The 16,359-nt window shown below is 37.7% G+C and overlaps 1 protein-coding gene across 4 annotated transcripts in view; it reads left to right on the forward strand.

Moving 5' to 3' along the window:
* Positions 1 to 16,359, forward strand: part of RNF128 (ring finger protein 128) — a 65,055-nt gene that overhangs the window by 42,423 nt on the left and 6,273 nt on the right. The window contains exons 3-7 of one of the 4 annotated variants that reach the window (XM_070784436.1): positions 3,751 to 3,822; positions 7,530 to 7,612; positions 10,585 to 10,681; positions 11,476 to 11,644; positions 14,577 to 14,616. In XM_070784436.1, the coding sequence (XP_070640537.1) occupies positions 3,751 to 3,822; positions 7,530 to 7,612; positions 10,585 to 10,681; positions 11,476 to 11,644; positions 14,577 to 14,616 (461 nt within the window). Of the gene's footprint in view, positions 1 to 3,750; positions 3,823 to 7,529; positions 7,613 to 10,584; positions 10,682 to 11,475; positions 11,714 to 14,576; positions 14,617 to 16,359 lie in introns of all 4 variants that reach the window. The other 3 variants (XM_070784437.1, XM_070784439.1, XM_070784440.1) reach the window with 3 other exon arrangements.

Genomic DNA, 16,359 nt, shown 5'->3' on the forward strand with positions numbered 1-16,359 from the left:
TTTTCCTTATAAAAGCTTGGTAGGAGTTATTGGAAACATTCAGATTTCCTTTCAAAGGCTTTTTAAAATTCTAGGGCTGCTTCCTTAAATACTGGTATATGCTGTGCTACAAATCTTTTAGAAATCCTTCATAATCAAGTCCCTTGCTTAGGATATTCTGGCATCTTGGATTTTCCCCTATATTTTTGTCTCCCCTCAATTTTTTTTAAAACATTTGTCTTAATGTAAGTTCCACTTTTCTCATCAACATAGACTTGAACATTACATTTAAAGTTTGCTTTTGATCCCACCTCTCAAATTAATTTGCAGTTAGTCTTGGATATAATCAAAGTTGTATAGTTAGCATTCATCCCTGATGAATAAGCACTAGCACTGGAGGCTCATGCATTTATATTTTGTTGAACATTTTGGAATGAGAAATCAAACTGTGCAGGCTTAATCATGTAAATACGCTAGAGATGTATCACTTCCTTGTGAGTACATTTCCCCAGTTGTCGTGGAACTGGTTGCTTAAACCTAAGTCAGAAGCTCTCTAAAGACAAAGTGCAAAATGGTTGTCAAAGACTTCTCATCAACTTCACTTTTTCCTTGCCGTATTTTCTCTTGTTGGCTCTATTTTTGTATCATCTGCATTTTTCTCTTCTTCATGTCGAAATAGCTTATATTTTATAGGAAACGAAAGTAGTAATGTTTGGAAGTTTAGGCCAAGGCCAGAGCCCTGTGGGCATACTGGCCATAATTTGCCAGACCGTAGAATCCAGGAGTTGGAAAAACTTCAAACGATTTTGGATGGCTGTATTATAATGGAATCTTGGGGTATGAAGAGCAGACTTCTGTACTAACTGTCGTTTAGAGGTTGCATTCCCTTTTGGACAAATTATTTTACTTTTGCAAGCCTCCATTTGAATGACATTAAAATAGAGATATTGTCTCCTTTAGGGGATACTGTGAGGATTAAGTGAGGTAATAGATATCAAAAATAATTTTAAATTATATAACAGCTATTTTCTAAGTTTCCTGTAAATGTGTTATCATAACTTTCACAATTTAAAAAAATAAGAAAAACAAAACAAACTAAAACATTTTTTTAAACAATTATATAAATATAAGGAAGTAGTAGTACTAGCTTCCTACTTCAAGCCACAGTAAACAAAAGATGACTACCTTGATGTCAGAGTTAAGTGTTCCCAAACTCTGGGCTTCAGTGGGACTGACACTAACCAACTCTGAGATTTTGAGCAAGGTATTCTTTCTCTTTGGGCATCAGTTTTCTTTTCTGTCAGATTAGATATCAGGCTAGGTGAACTCCCAAGAATTTTTCCAGCTCTAAAGACCCTAAGTGTACCTTGTTTCACTGTCATTCTATTATTTACTTGTGATGCAAGTAACAAAATAGAAGGGAAATATTTAGGCTCAAAATTAAGTACCATGATAAAATTCCCCTTGTGAGTGAACTCCATGATTAAGTCTCCCAAACAGGGAGTGAAAGGGCTTCAATTAGCACTTCTTTCCTTCTAAGGGCTAGGCCTTCCTATTAACTGTTTCTATGAGCTATGTTTGCCCGTCAGATAACAATCTGAGAAGTTTCTGCTCCTACTGTGACAGCAGAAAAATACTTTGGCAGTAATCACCTTGGCATCAAGTCAAATACCTTTCACAAAATGATATCTTACATAGGAGGTAGATTTGGGCATTAAGGAATAGCTTCACATACCTATACTCATGGATTATTCCCGTCCAAAATATATTTGCTACAGACATGTATAAATATGCTTATTGATGAAAATACTTTATATTTTCATTTAATAAACATTTTATTGAGTGTCTGTTATCAGCCAGACATTATGCTGGGTACTTTACTTACATAGCTTCCCGGTGGTTCAGATGGTATAGAATCTGCCTGCAATGTGGGAGACCCAGGTTTGATCCCTGGGTTGGGAAGATCCCCCTGGAGAAGGAAATGGCAACTTACTCCAGTATTCTTGCCTGGGAAATCCCATGGACAGAGCAGCCTGGTGGGTTACAGTCCATGAGGTCTCAGAGAGTGGGACACAACTGAGTGACAAACACTTAAATTATCTCTAATTTTCATATAGCCTTGATGTCAGCTAGGGGGTCTCCCTCTGGGGATGGAGGTACATACGGGGGGCGGGGGGGTGGGGTGGGGATGAGGAAGCTGTTGACATTCTCATAAGACTTCTGGTTCTGCCCATCTACTTTTTGCTGAATTTCTCTAAGTTTGTTCATTTCACAATACAAAATAGGAAGATTGCTTATCATCTTGCCCTGCTAAACATGCTATCTCTCTATTCCATACAGCATCCACCCAGGCATGAAACCTGGCCTCTTCTTCAATTTACATATATATTATCTTTTCTTGAGGCATTCGTATATGTGGTAGATTTTACTGAAATATAAGGAAGGTTTATTTGTGGCATCACAAATAATTTCAAATTAACACTGGATGTCTCATACTACCTGGCTTTCCCCCCACCCCCACCCTCCAGTTCATCCCACACAAAGAGATAGTCTCTCATTGATTCCTTTCCTTCTCACTTTTCCCTCGCCTTTTAGATTTCCCCCATACTTTTTTAAATTTTATTTTTTAATTTATTTTTATTTGAAGGATAATTGCTTTACAGTGTTGCATTGATTTCTGCCATACATCAACATGAATCAGCCTTAGGTTTACATATGTTCCCTCCCTTCTGAACCTCCCTCCCATCCCCCACCCCATTCAACCCCTCTAGATTGTCACAGAGCACCAGGTTGAGCTCCCTGTGTTATACAGCCACTTCCCACTAGCTATCTGTTTTGCACATGGTAATATGTATGCATTTCAATGCTACTGTCTCAATTTTTCCCACCCTCTCCTGCCCCCGCTATAAGTCTATTCTTATGTCTGTAAGTCTATTCTTATGTCTATAAGTCTATTCTCTATGTCTGAGTCTTTATTCTTCCCCTACAAATATGTTCATTGGTACCATTTATCTAGATTCCATATTAAAACCTCACTTTTGATTCAAATATATACATATGTGTATATATGGATAGATACATATAAATGTAATATTTTAGTCCTTATTCCCTAAATGAACCATGGACTTGCCTTTGCATATCCAGACTCATCTAGGTATATGTTAAGTGAAATAAACAAAAAACTCTCAGAATCCACCCACCTTACAAGGCAGTAGTGGTTATAAACAGCAATGTTTTTCCCCTAGTACTGAATAACACTGGAAGGATTGATGTTATCCTCATTTTATAGATGAGTAAACAAGCACAAAAATTTAATGACTTGTCCAGGATTTTTCATTTCATAAGTGACAAAGTCAGAGTTTGAATCTAGGTTCATTTGAATCCAAATCCTATGCACTTTCTACCAAACAAGACACTTCAAAAAAAAAGAAATTGGAAAATATGTACTTTAAGACCTTCTGGGCTTTTGAAAATAGGAAAACTGCTTTGAAAATCCATAGCATCTGAATTCATTTGGAATAGAGACATAGAGCTTTATCGTTGTGGCCCAAAGCTGCTGTTTAAGAAGGTAGGAAACATAAGGTTTCAGTAGTTCAAAAAATCCTGTTTGATATGAGATAAATGGACATTTATTATGGTTAATTAAATTGTGTCTTTCAGCATTTACTTATACACTGACTTTTACCTTATAGATATTTATTAATCCTCTCTACCTCTTTTATCATATTTGTTTAAAATTTTTTTTCTAATACCTGCTATTTTTTATTACAGAGACAGTTAAAGGCAGATGCTAAAAAAGCTATTGGAAGGCTTCAACTCCGTACACTGAAGCAAGGAGACAAGGTGCATTTATGACTTTTTTTTTTTTTTTTTGAGGGTCTAATGCGATCTTAACATGCATTTCTTTTTTTTTTTCTTTTAAATGCTATTTGTTTTAAAGCAGTGCTACCAATCCATTTTTTAAAGTTCATGTTCTTCCAAAGTATGATTTTAATTGGAATTTATAAATATAACTGATTTTTTAATCTATTTAATGCTGGAGGTTGGCTGAATAATGACCCCCAAGGACATCCAGGTTTTTTTTTTTAATCCCTGGAGCCTGTAAATGTTATCTTATATAGCAAAAAAGACTTTGCAGATGTGATTAAGTTAAGGATCTTGAGATGGGAAGATTATCCTAGATTATCCAAGTGAAAGTGAAGTCGCTCAGTCGTGTCCGACTCTTTGCGACCCCATGGACTGTAGCCTACCAGGCTCCTCCGTCCATGGGATTTTCCAGGCAAGAATACTGGAGTGGGTTGCCATTGCCTTCTCCAGGGGATCATCCAAGTGGGGCCTGAATATAATCACAGCGTTCTTATGCGAGGGAGGCAAGAGGAGATTTGACAATGAAGTAGGAGATGTGACAATGGAAGTAAGAGATTGGAGTGGTACAAGAAAGGGTCCATGAGCAATAACACTTAAGAGTATAAGTTTGTGCATTTTAAGCCACTAAGTTATTGTAATTTGTTGTAGCAACAACAGAAGATGAATATAGTACTTAAGTACAATTTTACTTGAACATCGATTTTCAGATTTAGCACAGTTGAAAAGTACCATTGATGTTTAAAACCCATATAAAAAAATAGCTATAGAGGTTTGTACGACAATGAAAATATAGCTATAGAACTTATTGAAATAAAAAAATACCATCTAAAATAGCACCAAAGCCATTATATACTTAGGTATACATCTTACAAAATGTGTACAAGGTCTATATGCTGAAAACTACAAAATATCAAAGAAAGAAAGAAATCAAAGAAGACCTAAAGGAATCGGGATATACCATGTTCATGAGTTAGAAGACTCTCCCCAAACTAATCTAAAGATTCATCGCAGTTTCAATCAAAATATTAGTTGCATCTTTTGTAGAAATTGACAAGTTGATTCTGAGTTTATTTGGAAAAGCAAGAGAACTAGAATAACCAAAATAATTCTGATAAACAACAAATTTGGATGCCTAATGTTTCCTGATTTGCACAGTTATTTTAAAGTTATAGTTGTCCAGAAGGTGTGGTATTAGGAAAAGGCTAGACCTTTAGATCTTTGGAACAGAAGAGACAGTCCAGAAATAGACCTACAGATATATGATCAACTGATTTTAGACAAAGGTGCAAAAGCAATTTAAAAGGACAGCCATTTGGTGGCTCACCATAAACAGTGACTGAATATCCATATACAGAAAAAATAAACAATGAACCTCAGTCCATGCTTTATACCCTCTGTAAAAATTAACTCCAAATGGACCACAGACTTAAATATAAAACCTAGAACTATGAAGTTTTATAAGAGAACTTTGGAGAAAAATATCTCTGTTGCTTGAGTTAGGCAAAAATTACTTAGATATGATACCAAAAACAAGTCCTTTAAAGAAAAAAATGAGAAATTTGACTGTTAAAATTAGCTTTTGCTGTTTGAAAGACACTGTTAAGATACTGAAAAGATGAGCCACAGACTTGAGTCACATATCTGATAAAGGACTGTATTCAGAATATATAAAGAACTCTCAAAATTCAACAAAAGAAAAAGCAACCTAGTGTAAAAATGGGCAAAACAGACATTTTACCAAAGAAATATATGGTTAGCAAAGAAGCACATAAAATGTTGCTCAACATTATTCATCATTAGGGAAGTGCAAATTAAAACCACACTGTGATACCCACAGCACATTTATTAGAATGGCTAAAACCAATTGAACCTACAATACCAATAGCTGGTCAGATGTGGAACAGCTGGAACTTTCATGCATTTGCTGGTGAGAATGCAATATACAGCCAGTTTGGAAAACGATTTTGCAATTTTATGAAGTCAAATATACACTCTCCAAAGAACCCAGCAATCTCACTGCTAGGTGTTTACCCACTTATATAAAAGCTTGTTCAAAATTGCTCAGGGAAGCTTTACTGATTACCCAAAACTGAAAAGAAGCCAAATGTCCTTCAGATGGTGAATGGATAAAAAACTGTGGTACATCTATATTAAAGAGTACTACTTAGCCATAAAAACAGCAGAACCCTACTGATATATTCACCAACAGGGATGAATTGTAAATGCGTTATGTTAAGTAAAAGAAGCCAGACACAAAGGCTATATAATACACAATTCCACTTATAAGATACCCTGGAGAAGCCAAAATAGAAGGCACTGAAAAACAAATCAGTGGGTAAGAGAAGACAGAGATAAAAGGAGGGTGTTAATTACAAAGGGATATAGAGGAATTTATTGGAGTACTAGGACTATCCTGTGTCTTGATTATGGTGGGGATTAAGTGACTGCATGCTTCTCCAAACTTGCAAAACTATTTACTCAACATTTAGAATGAATTTAACTTCATATGAATTATACCTTAATTTTTTTGATGGAAAAACGTAGCCAAAGAACTTATGCTGCTGTTGCTGCTAAGTTGCTTCAGTCGTGTCTGACTCTGTACAACCCCATAGACAGAGGCCCACCAGGCTCCCCCATCCCTGGGATTCTCCAGGCAAGAACACTGGAGTGGGTTGCCATTTCCTTCTCCAATGAATGAAAGTAAAAAGTGAAAGGGAAGTCGCTCAGTCATGTCCAATTCTTAGCGACCCCATGGACTGCAGCCTACCAGGCTCTGCCATCTATGGGATTTTCCAGGCAAGAGTACTGGAGTGGGGTGCCATTGCCTTCTCCAAAAGAACTTATGGCACTGTGTAAATTCTAAAACCAGGAAAAAGTTTACGTCAGTGCTTCATGTTTCTCTTTATACTATTCCTCTTGGGTTAACTTTATTCTTTTACATTTATTTATTTATTTCTGTCATGCTATATGGCTTGCAAGATCTGAGTTCCCCGACTAGGGATTGAACCCAGGCTATGGCAGTGAAGAGTCGACTCACTGGAAAAGGCCCTGATGCTGGGAGGGATTGGGGGCAGGAGGAGAAGGGGATGACAGAGGATGAGATGGCTGGATGGCATCACTGACTTGATGGACATGAGTTTGGGTAAACTCTGGGAGTTGGTGATGGACAGGGAGGCTTGGCATGTGGCGATTCATGGGGTTGCAAAGAGTCAGACACAACTGAGCAACTGAACTGAACTGAACTAATGGCAGTGAAAGCCCAGAATCCTAACCACTAGGCTACTCAGGAATCCTCTTCTTTTACTTTTTAAAGTCTTAAGTATTTTATTTTCTAATTTCAATTACATAATACACAGTGTTATCAACTTGTCGCCATGTTTTATATTAGATCTTCAGACCTCATAGTTGAAAATTTGTACCCTTTTACTAACTTTTCCCTATTTTCCCCCCTCCTCAGCCCTTGAAAACTACTTTTCTACTCTGTTTCTATAAGTTTGGCTTTTTTTTAGATTCCAGTTAAGTCTAGATAATTTTAAATTTCTTATTGAAAGTCATTTTAGTGATATGATGCTCCTTCTGTAGGAATTTAAGTAATGTATTAAATACATGTATATTCTGATCTTGCTCTGTAGTTTAGTGTGTTTTTCTTATCCATCAGAATAACAGTAACTCTTTGCTCTTAGGAAATCGGCCCTGATGGAGATAGTTGTGCCGTGTGTATTGAACTATATAAACCAAATGATTTGGTGCGCATCCTAACCTGCAAGTAAGTTTGATTTTCTTTTATGTTGTCAATAAAAATAGCTGATTTACAAAAATGATTATAGTGCAGGAAACTATTTTGAATGTCTCCAAATAAATAAAGTGTTTGTTTCTAACTTCTTTTCACTTAAATACAGATGATTGCTTTATTTCTAATATCATTGGAAATAGTATGAGGCTAACTATATGAAGTTTCCATAATCTGGTACAATTTGGAAACTACTTCTGTAAAAAACTGAGAACCTAGCTAGCACCACTATTGATTGTGTGTGTATGTGTGTGTGTGTGTAGCCAGCACCACTGTTTATTTGTGTGTTTGTGTGTGAGCGGTACTGGATAATTTAATTAAAAAGATTTCTGCCCATCCTGTTGAGAAAAAATAAAATCAATTTATGAGCACCTATTTGGAAGTGTTTGTTAGCTTTTCATTATCCATCTCCTGGAAGTTATTCTTAACATTCTTCCTTTTTGCTATTAAATAGTGGTATTCTTGGAATTTGTCACATTTCCTAAATTATGAGAATTATTTTGCACTCAATACTTTTGTCTATATTATCAAGAATGACTAATTGTACTAGTTTATAGTTCAGTTCAGTTCAGTTCAGTCGCTCAGTCATGTCTGACTCTTTGCGACCCCATGAATCGCAGCACGCCAGGCCTCCCTGTCCATCACCAACTCCCAGAGTTCACTCAAACTCATGTCCATCAAGTCGGTGATGCCATCCAGCCATCTCATCCTCTGTCGTCCCCTTCTCCTCCTGCCCCCAATTCCTCCCAGCATCAGAGTCTTTTCCAATGAGTCAACTCTTGGCATGAGGTGGCCAAAGTACTGGAGTTTCAGCTTTAGCATCAGTCCTTCAAAAGAACAACCAGGACTGATCTCCTTTAGAATGGACTGGTTGGATCTCCTTGCAGTCCAAGGGACTCTCAAGAGTCTTCTCCAACACCACAGTTCAAAAGCATCAATTCTTCGGCACTCAGCTTTCTTCACAGTCCAACTCTCACATCCATACATGACTACTGGAAAAACCATAGCCTTGACTAGACGGACCTTTGTTCGCAAAGTAATGTCTCTGCTTTTGAATATGCTGTCTAGGTTGGTCATAACTTTCCTTCCAAGGAGTAAGCATCTTTTAATTTCATGGCTGCAGTCACCATCTGCAGTGATTTTGGAGCCCCAGAAAATAAAGTCTGACACTGTTTCCACTGTTTCCCCATCTATTTCCCATGAAGTGATGGGACCAAATGCCATGATCTTCGTTTTCTGAATGTTGAGCTTTAAGCCAACTTTTTGACTCTCCTCTTTCACTTTCATCAAGAGGCTTTTTAGTTCCTCTTCACTTTCTGCCATAATGGTGGTGTCATCTACATATCTGAGGTTATTGATATTTCTCCTAGCAATCTTGATTCCAGATTGTGCTTCTTCCAGCCCAGCGTTTCTCATGATGTACTCTGCATATAAGTTAAATAAGCAGGGTAACAATATATAGCCTTGATGTACTCCTTTTCCTATTTGGAACCAGTCTGTTGTTCCATGTCCAGTTCTAACTGTTGCTTCCTGACTTGCATATAGGTTTCTTAAGAGGCAGGTCAGGTGGTCTGGTATTCCCATCTCTTTCAGAATTTTCCACAGTTTATTGTGATCCACACAGTCAAAGGCTATGGCATAGTCAATAAAGCAGAAATAGATGTTTTTCTGGAACTCTCTTGCTTTTTCCATGATCCAGCAGATGTTGGCAATTTGATCTCTGGTTCGTCTGCCATTTCTAAAGCCAGCTTGAACATCTGGAAGTTCACAGTTCACATATTGCTGAAGCCTGGCTTGGAGAATTTTGAGCATTATTTTACTAGAATGTGCAATGAGTGCTATTGTGAGGTAGTTTGAGCATTCTTTGGCATTGTCTTTCTTTGGGATTGGAATGAAAACTGACCTTTTCCAGTCCTGTGGCCACTGCTGAGTTTTCCAAATTTGCTGGCATATTGAGTGCAGTACTTTCACAGCATCATCTTTCAGGATTTGAAATAGCTCCACTGGAATTCCATCACCTCCACTAGCTTTGTTCGTAGTGATGCTTTCTAAGGCCCACTTGACTTCCCATTCCAGGATGTCTGGCTCTAGGCGAGTGATCACACCATCATGATTATCTTGGTCATGAAGATCTTTTTTGTACAGTTCTTCTGTGTATTCCTGCCACCTCTTCTTAATATCTTCTGCTTCTGTTAGGTCCATACCATTTCTGTCCTTTATCGAGCCCATCTTTGCATGAAATGTTCCCTTGGTATCTCTAAGTTTCTTGAAGAGATCTCTAGTCTTTCCCATTCTGTTGTTTTCCTCTATTTCTTTGCATTGATCACTGAGGAAGGCTTTTTATCTCTCCTTGCTATTCTTTGGAACTCTGGATTCAGATGCTTATATCTTTCCTTTTCTCCTCAGGTTTTCGGTTCTCTTTTCACAGCTATTTGTAAGGCCTATTCAGACAGCCATTTTGCTTTTTTGCATTTCTTTTCCATGGGGATGGTCTTGATCCCTGTCTCCTGTACAATGTTGTGAATCTCCATCCATAGTTCATCAGGCACTCTATCTATCAGATCTAGTCCCTTAAATCTATTTCTCACTTCCACTGTATAATCATAAGGAATTTGATTTACGTCATACCTGAATGGTCTAGTTAGGATATAACAAAATAATCAAGATCCGAATTACTGTACATCTTAGATCAGGCAATATCTTAACTATTTTTTCATAAGTAGTATTAAAAATAGTTTTTATGAAGCTAGGGTAATGAGGCTTTTATATTTAAAAGTACTGTATTATGAAATTTCTAAATTTTGTTTCTGTAATTGTGTGTTTTAAAGGGAAAAAAGTCATTTGTTAAAAGACCAAGTAAACTTATAGAGTAACTTGTTAGTATATTAGGCAAAGCGTTGTTGCTATTTCACAACAGATAACCAATTTATATGTTTTTCCTTCATTAGCCATGTTTTCCATAAGACATGTGTTGACCCATGGCTGTTAGAACACAGGACTTGCCCCATGTGCAAATGTGACATACTCAAAGCTTTGGGAATTGAGGTAAACATTGCTAAACTATTTATACAAAGGAACTTAACCAGTGTGTTATTTATATATCTTAACCTTCAGAAAGTCATCATCCTATTTTGTAACTATACAATGTGCTAGACTTATAGGTTATACCAAAAACGGGAACTACTTATATCATAGTGACAGTGAGATGCCGTGTTGGACCACCTCTGTTTTCCTCCTTCTTCCCCCTCCTCAAATGTACTTATTATGTGGTCAGAACTTGAAGTGATAACCCCAGCTGACTTCTGATACCCCTTGTTGTTTTTTACTATCTTACTATTGCATTGCAACCAAACTTGTAGTTAAATGAGCATGTAAAGTTTGAGAAAGTATAATAAATATTGAATTATATTTCATAAGTGAAAAAACTACCTGTTTCACAATATACACAACAGAGACTCAAGATCAACAGAATCTTCCTGACTTGAGGAGATATATAGATGACAGTGATTCTCAATACTCCTAGGGGACAGCATAGGAATTTGTTTTTTGAGTGCGTTCCTTGTCTCAGGCATTATATTATGAAGTGTTCACCCAGATAAACATTTCAAATGTTGATGACAGTCTGCCTGTAACATCTTTCACCCCATTGGACCCTGTTATTCCAGTGCTCTGGCTGGGACCAGCAAGAGATGTTTGTGATCATCAAAAAATAGATTGTAAGTTTCAAAAGTCAAGAAGCCTTGCTCTAAGAAGTCACCTATGAAGAAACTTTGTAATAATATGTCAAGGAAAAGTGTGTACTCTGAGATCCTGTTAATGTGGTCAAATGCTTTCCACAGGTGGATGTTGAAGATGGGTCAGTGTCTTTACAAGTTCCTGTATCCAATGAAACTTCCAGTAATGCCTCTCCTCATGAAGAGGATAACCGCAGTGAGACTGCTTCATCTGGATATGCTTCAGTTCAGGGAGCAGATGAACCACCTTTGGAGGAACATGCACACTCAGCAAGTGAGCACCAGGCTGAGGGGCCCCAAGTGCCCCACAAATGATCCGCTGGAGATTAGACACCCAGGCAGAGTACTCCTGTTTTTTAGCATTTATTCTGTTTATCCATTAACACAATTAACACATTCCAGGTTTTTTCTAGTGACAGTGATGCAATGCAGGATGCACCCCTCTTTTGACTTAATATACACGTATTCAAATATACCTGAAACAGATGAAATGCTTTAAGAATGGGGTTTATTCACAGAAAAAAGATTTTTTATTAGAAAGTTGCTCTCAAATGCATTTAAGTGTTGATTTATTAACTTACAGAAGCTAAGGACAAGTTTTCAACTTTAGAAGCCATTCTTTATTGCATATCAACCAGAAATTATGGAATGATAAAATATAATTTAATTTCCAAAACCTTGATTTATACACAACTTCTCCAGAACCACCCCCTCCTTTTTTTGCCAGATGGGAAACTGTGTTTAAGAACAGTGTGCTGCCACCTGTTATTTGCCATGAAATGAACAAACCTTGGAAACTAAAAGTGAATGTATTAATTTCAAAATAGTAATGCCATACCAATAGAGAGATTTTAGGGAATTCTGTTACTTTTTTCCTTAGAGAAAACCCCTATACAAATTATTTTCTCTCTCTTTAACTTCTACCTTTGTCTTTTGGTTTTTGTTGGTTTGATAGTTTTTCCTCAGTCCCCATTTTGAGATGACCTAATTCTGGCCTAAAAAACCGGAGGAAAATGAAATGTCAAGATGACTTGTAAAAGTTGCAGCTTCCTATAACATGAACCTTTGTCCTTGATAGGCTTATCAGTGACATAGATACCATTTGTACAGGGGTCACGAGGAATACCATCATGCAAAAGCAAACCTCATATTGTAATCTAATCTTTGAACAGTTTGCAGAGTACAAAGTAGTCATAAAAATCTTAATAATCTGTGTTTTATTCTACCTATAATAGATAATCATTGTCTCTTAGCCTCAGATGAATTTTTGGTTCCTGTAACTGTGTGCTAATAGAATTCAGTGATGAGAAAGAAGAGGGTATGGCATAATTCAGTTTAGCAGCATTGGTAGTTCAGTGGTAGAATTCTTGCCTGCTATGCAGGAGGCATGAGTGTATGGGATAATTCAGTTTATTGCCAGGTCAGTTTAAAAGAAGAAGAAAAGTCCCAACCTACCATTTTGGTGTTCTGTTTTTATGGGGGAGGGTGGAAGGCAGAACAGTTTTTGCAGAGAATTTGAGAAGCAAATAAAATGACGATTCATATTCCTTCTCCCGTATTCTTTATCTGCATTAATGGTAGGAACACCAACCCAGGTGCCTCAATCCAGAAACTTAGGGAGAATCCTAGATTCTTCCCTCTCCCTTTCCTTTTGATTCAATATAATTTTTCCTTTAATCCATCTCCTAATTTCTAACCTTAATTCAACAGTCATAGTTTGAACCACTCTCTTCTCTCTGCCCATTCCTTCCACTCTTCCTCCACCAAGAAATTGGGGAAGTCAAGTCCAACTCCTGTTCCTCCTTTAAAACTTGCTTCCCTTTGAGTTTGGAGAATGGATACATATATATGGATGGCTGAGTCCCTTTGCTGTTCACCTGAAACTATCACAACATTGTTAATTGGCGTTCAGTTCAGTTCAGTCGCTCAGTCGTGTCCGACTCTTTGCGACCCCATGAATCGCAGCACGCCAGGCCTCCCTGTCCATCACCAACTCCCGGAGTTCACTCAGACTCATGTCCATTGAGTCAGCGATGCCATCCAGCCATCTCATCCTCTGTCGTCCCCTTCTCCTCCTGCCCCCAATCCCTCCCACCATCAGAGTCTTTTCCAATGAGTCAACTCTTCATGTGAGGTGGCCAAAGTACTGGAGTTTCAGCTTTAGCATCATTCCTTCCAAAGAAATCCCAGGGCTGATCTCCTTCAGAATGGACTGGTTAGATCTCCTTGCAGTCCAAAGGACTCTCAAGAGTCTTCTCCAACACCACAGTTCAAAAGCATCAATTCTTTGGTGCTCGGCTTTCTTCACAGTCCAACTCTCACATCCATACATGACTACTGGGAAAACTATAGCCTTGACCAGACGGACCTTTGTTGTCAAAGTAATGTCTCTGCTTTTGAATATGCTATCTAGGTTGGTCATAACTTTCCTTCCAAGGAGTAAGCGTCTTTTAATTTCATGGCTGCAATCACCATCTGTAGTGATTTTGGAGCCCCCAAAAATAAAGTCTGACACTGTTTCCCCATCTATGTCCCATGAAGTGATGGGACCAGATGCCATGATCTTAGTTTTCTGTATCTTAGTTTTATTTTGTATTTGTATCTTAGTTCCCAATACAAAATAAAATGTTGAAAAGAAAACTTGCTCCCCTGAGAAGCCTATCTTTAGTTATATGTGTGGCCCTACTGTCTACTTCCACAGAACTTCTATCATTGCACTTATTGCACTGAATTGTATTAAAACCTTAAAAAGTCCATTTGGGTAGGGACAGTGTCTTATTGTTCACTATTGTACACCCAGCACCTAGTACAAGCTGCCTCACAGCAAATACTGAAATAAGTGTTGAATGAGTGACCACACAGAGTAGATTTTTCCCACTCACACAACTAGAGAAAAGCCCGCATAGCAAATAAGACCCAGCACAGCCAAAAATAAATAAATAAAATAAAAAGAATAATAGTTTAACCCACATAAATGGTGTTTGTTTGCCTTAATAAGAATAAAGTAATATGTTTCCTGTAACTATAATATAAATTGGACAGAGATGTTTAAGCTGTGTGGAGTAGATTTGTTTCAACATTAGGAAACCAGAAGTTTTATTAAATATAAAATTAGCCCTGATTTAAAATCATGTATTTTAAGATAAGCTTCTGATATCTAAGGGAAGTATTTCGTTGTATTTCAGTTGTAATTTTTTATTTTACAGTTCAACTGTGGCCCCTAGTCATCATTATTATGCTGAGATGGTGAGATATTCTAATTTACATCTAATAGTTTGTAGAAAAGTTACACATACAGAAATATTCATCTTTACCCTGCCTTTTCTTCACTTTTAGAAGCCATATGCTATTTCTAAAGTCAGTAACCAAAACCCAAACCAGTCTAAGAATACCTGTTATAAAGTCAACAACCTATGTTACTTCCTCATATGATTGGATTTTGCTCAGACACTAAATGTTGGAGGCATGCCAAATGTACAACCGTCACAAGTGTGAGCACCCAAATAAATGGATACATAGAATTGGTATGGCCTTGGGGTAAAATCCTCCCATTCAGAGTCAGAGAAAAAATAAAAGTTAAGAAATTTAAGCTTAGTTTCCTAATACTTTATTATGCTCTTCAAACAAATCAAATATTAAATTGACTTAAACCAACATCTTTGAAGGTGAATATGTTAGTGTGACTTTTGTGACTACTTAAAATGTAATCATGGATAGAAGTGGCACACTTGCCATCCCTTTTATATATTGATATTTGGGGTTTCATAATTTAAGGGTTACTTTTCCTTCTTGGCTACTTCTCCTATAGTTTAGAGATACTGCTAATAGATGAATTGGTGCCTCAGTCATATGTCTTAAATTAAGAGAATATACTTTGCTTTGAGGGAGAAGGAGACAGCAACCCACTCCAGTATTCTTGCCTGGAGAGTCTAATGGATGGAGGAGCCTGGCAGGCTACAGTCCATGGGATCACAAGAGTCGGACATGACTGAGTGACTACACCACCACCACCACTTTGCTTTGAGATCAGACTACAACCGTGAATTTTTTAATTGGTTTTGAAAAAAATATTAGAACAGCAAAATTTAACATTAATAGTAAAGTAGACTCGTCAACTGGAGGAGGAAATGGCAACCCATTCCAGTATTTATGCCTGGAAAATCCCGTGGACAGAGGAGCCTGGCAGGCTACGGTCCACAGGGTTGCAAAGAGTCAAACTCAACTGAGCACACACACACACTCACATACAATTATATATTAATTGTTTTGGCACCTTTCCTATTAACTACTGATTATTATGGTGATAGTTGGTTTAAATAGCTTCGAAAACATACAGTTGGTTAGTTCGTGCCTGTGTGTTCCATCATTGTGCTGAGTTTTATTAGAGCACTGGTTTTCAAAGTTAAGCATACCTTGAGTCACCTAGAGGGCTTGTTTAAACAGAGGGGAGGGCCTTCCCTGGTTCAGTGGTTAAGAATCTGCCTTGCAATGCAGCGGACACAGGTTCAATCCCTGGTCTAGGAAGATCCCACATGCTGCGGGCCAGTTAAGCCCCTGCGCCGCAACTTGAAGCCTGCGTTCTAGAGCCCATGCTCTGCAAGGACAAGCCACAGCAACAAGAAACCCATGCATTGCAACTAGAGAGTTAGCCCCCACTTGCTGCAACTAGAGAAAGCTCGTGCACAGCAACAAAGACCCAGCACAGCCAAAATAAAATAAATGAATAAAAGTTTATTAAAAAAAAAAAAAAAAACAAGCAGAGTGGCAACCACTAGTTTCTGACTCAATAGGTCTGAGATGGGCCCTGAGAATTTTCATTTCTAAGAAGTTTCCAGGTGGTAATGATTCTGCTTGTCCAGGGACCACACTTTGAGAACCACAGAATAGGGCCCCTAGTTCTTAATCCTTGCTGCACATTAGGATCACCCAGAAGAACTTTAAACATTACTGATACCTGGACTCTACCCCAGAATAGTTCAGTCAGAATCC

Source organism: Bos indicus, chromosome X, assembly GCF_029378745.1.
Source record: "Bos indicus isolate NIAB-ARS_2022 breed Sahiwal x Tharparkar chromosome X, NIAB-ARS_B.indTharparkar_mat_pri_1.0, whole genome shotgun sequence".
NCBI lineage: Eukaryota > Metazoa > Chordata > Mammalia > Artiodactyla > Bovidae > Bos > Bos indicus.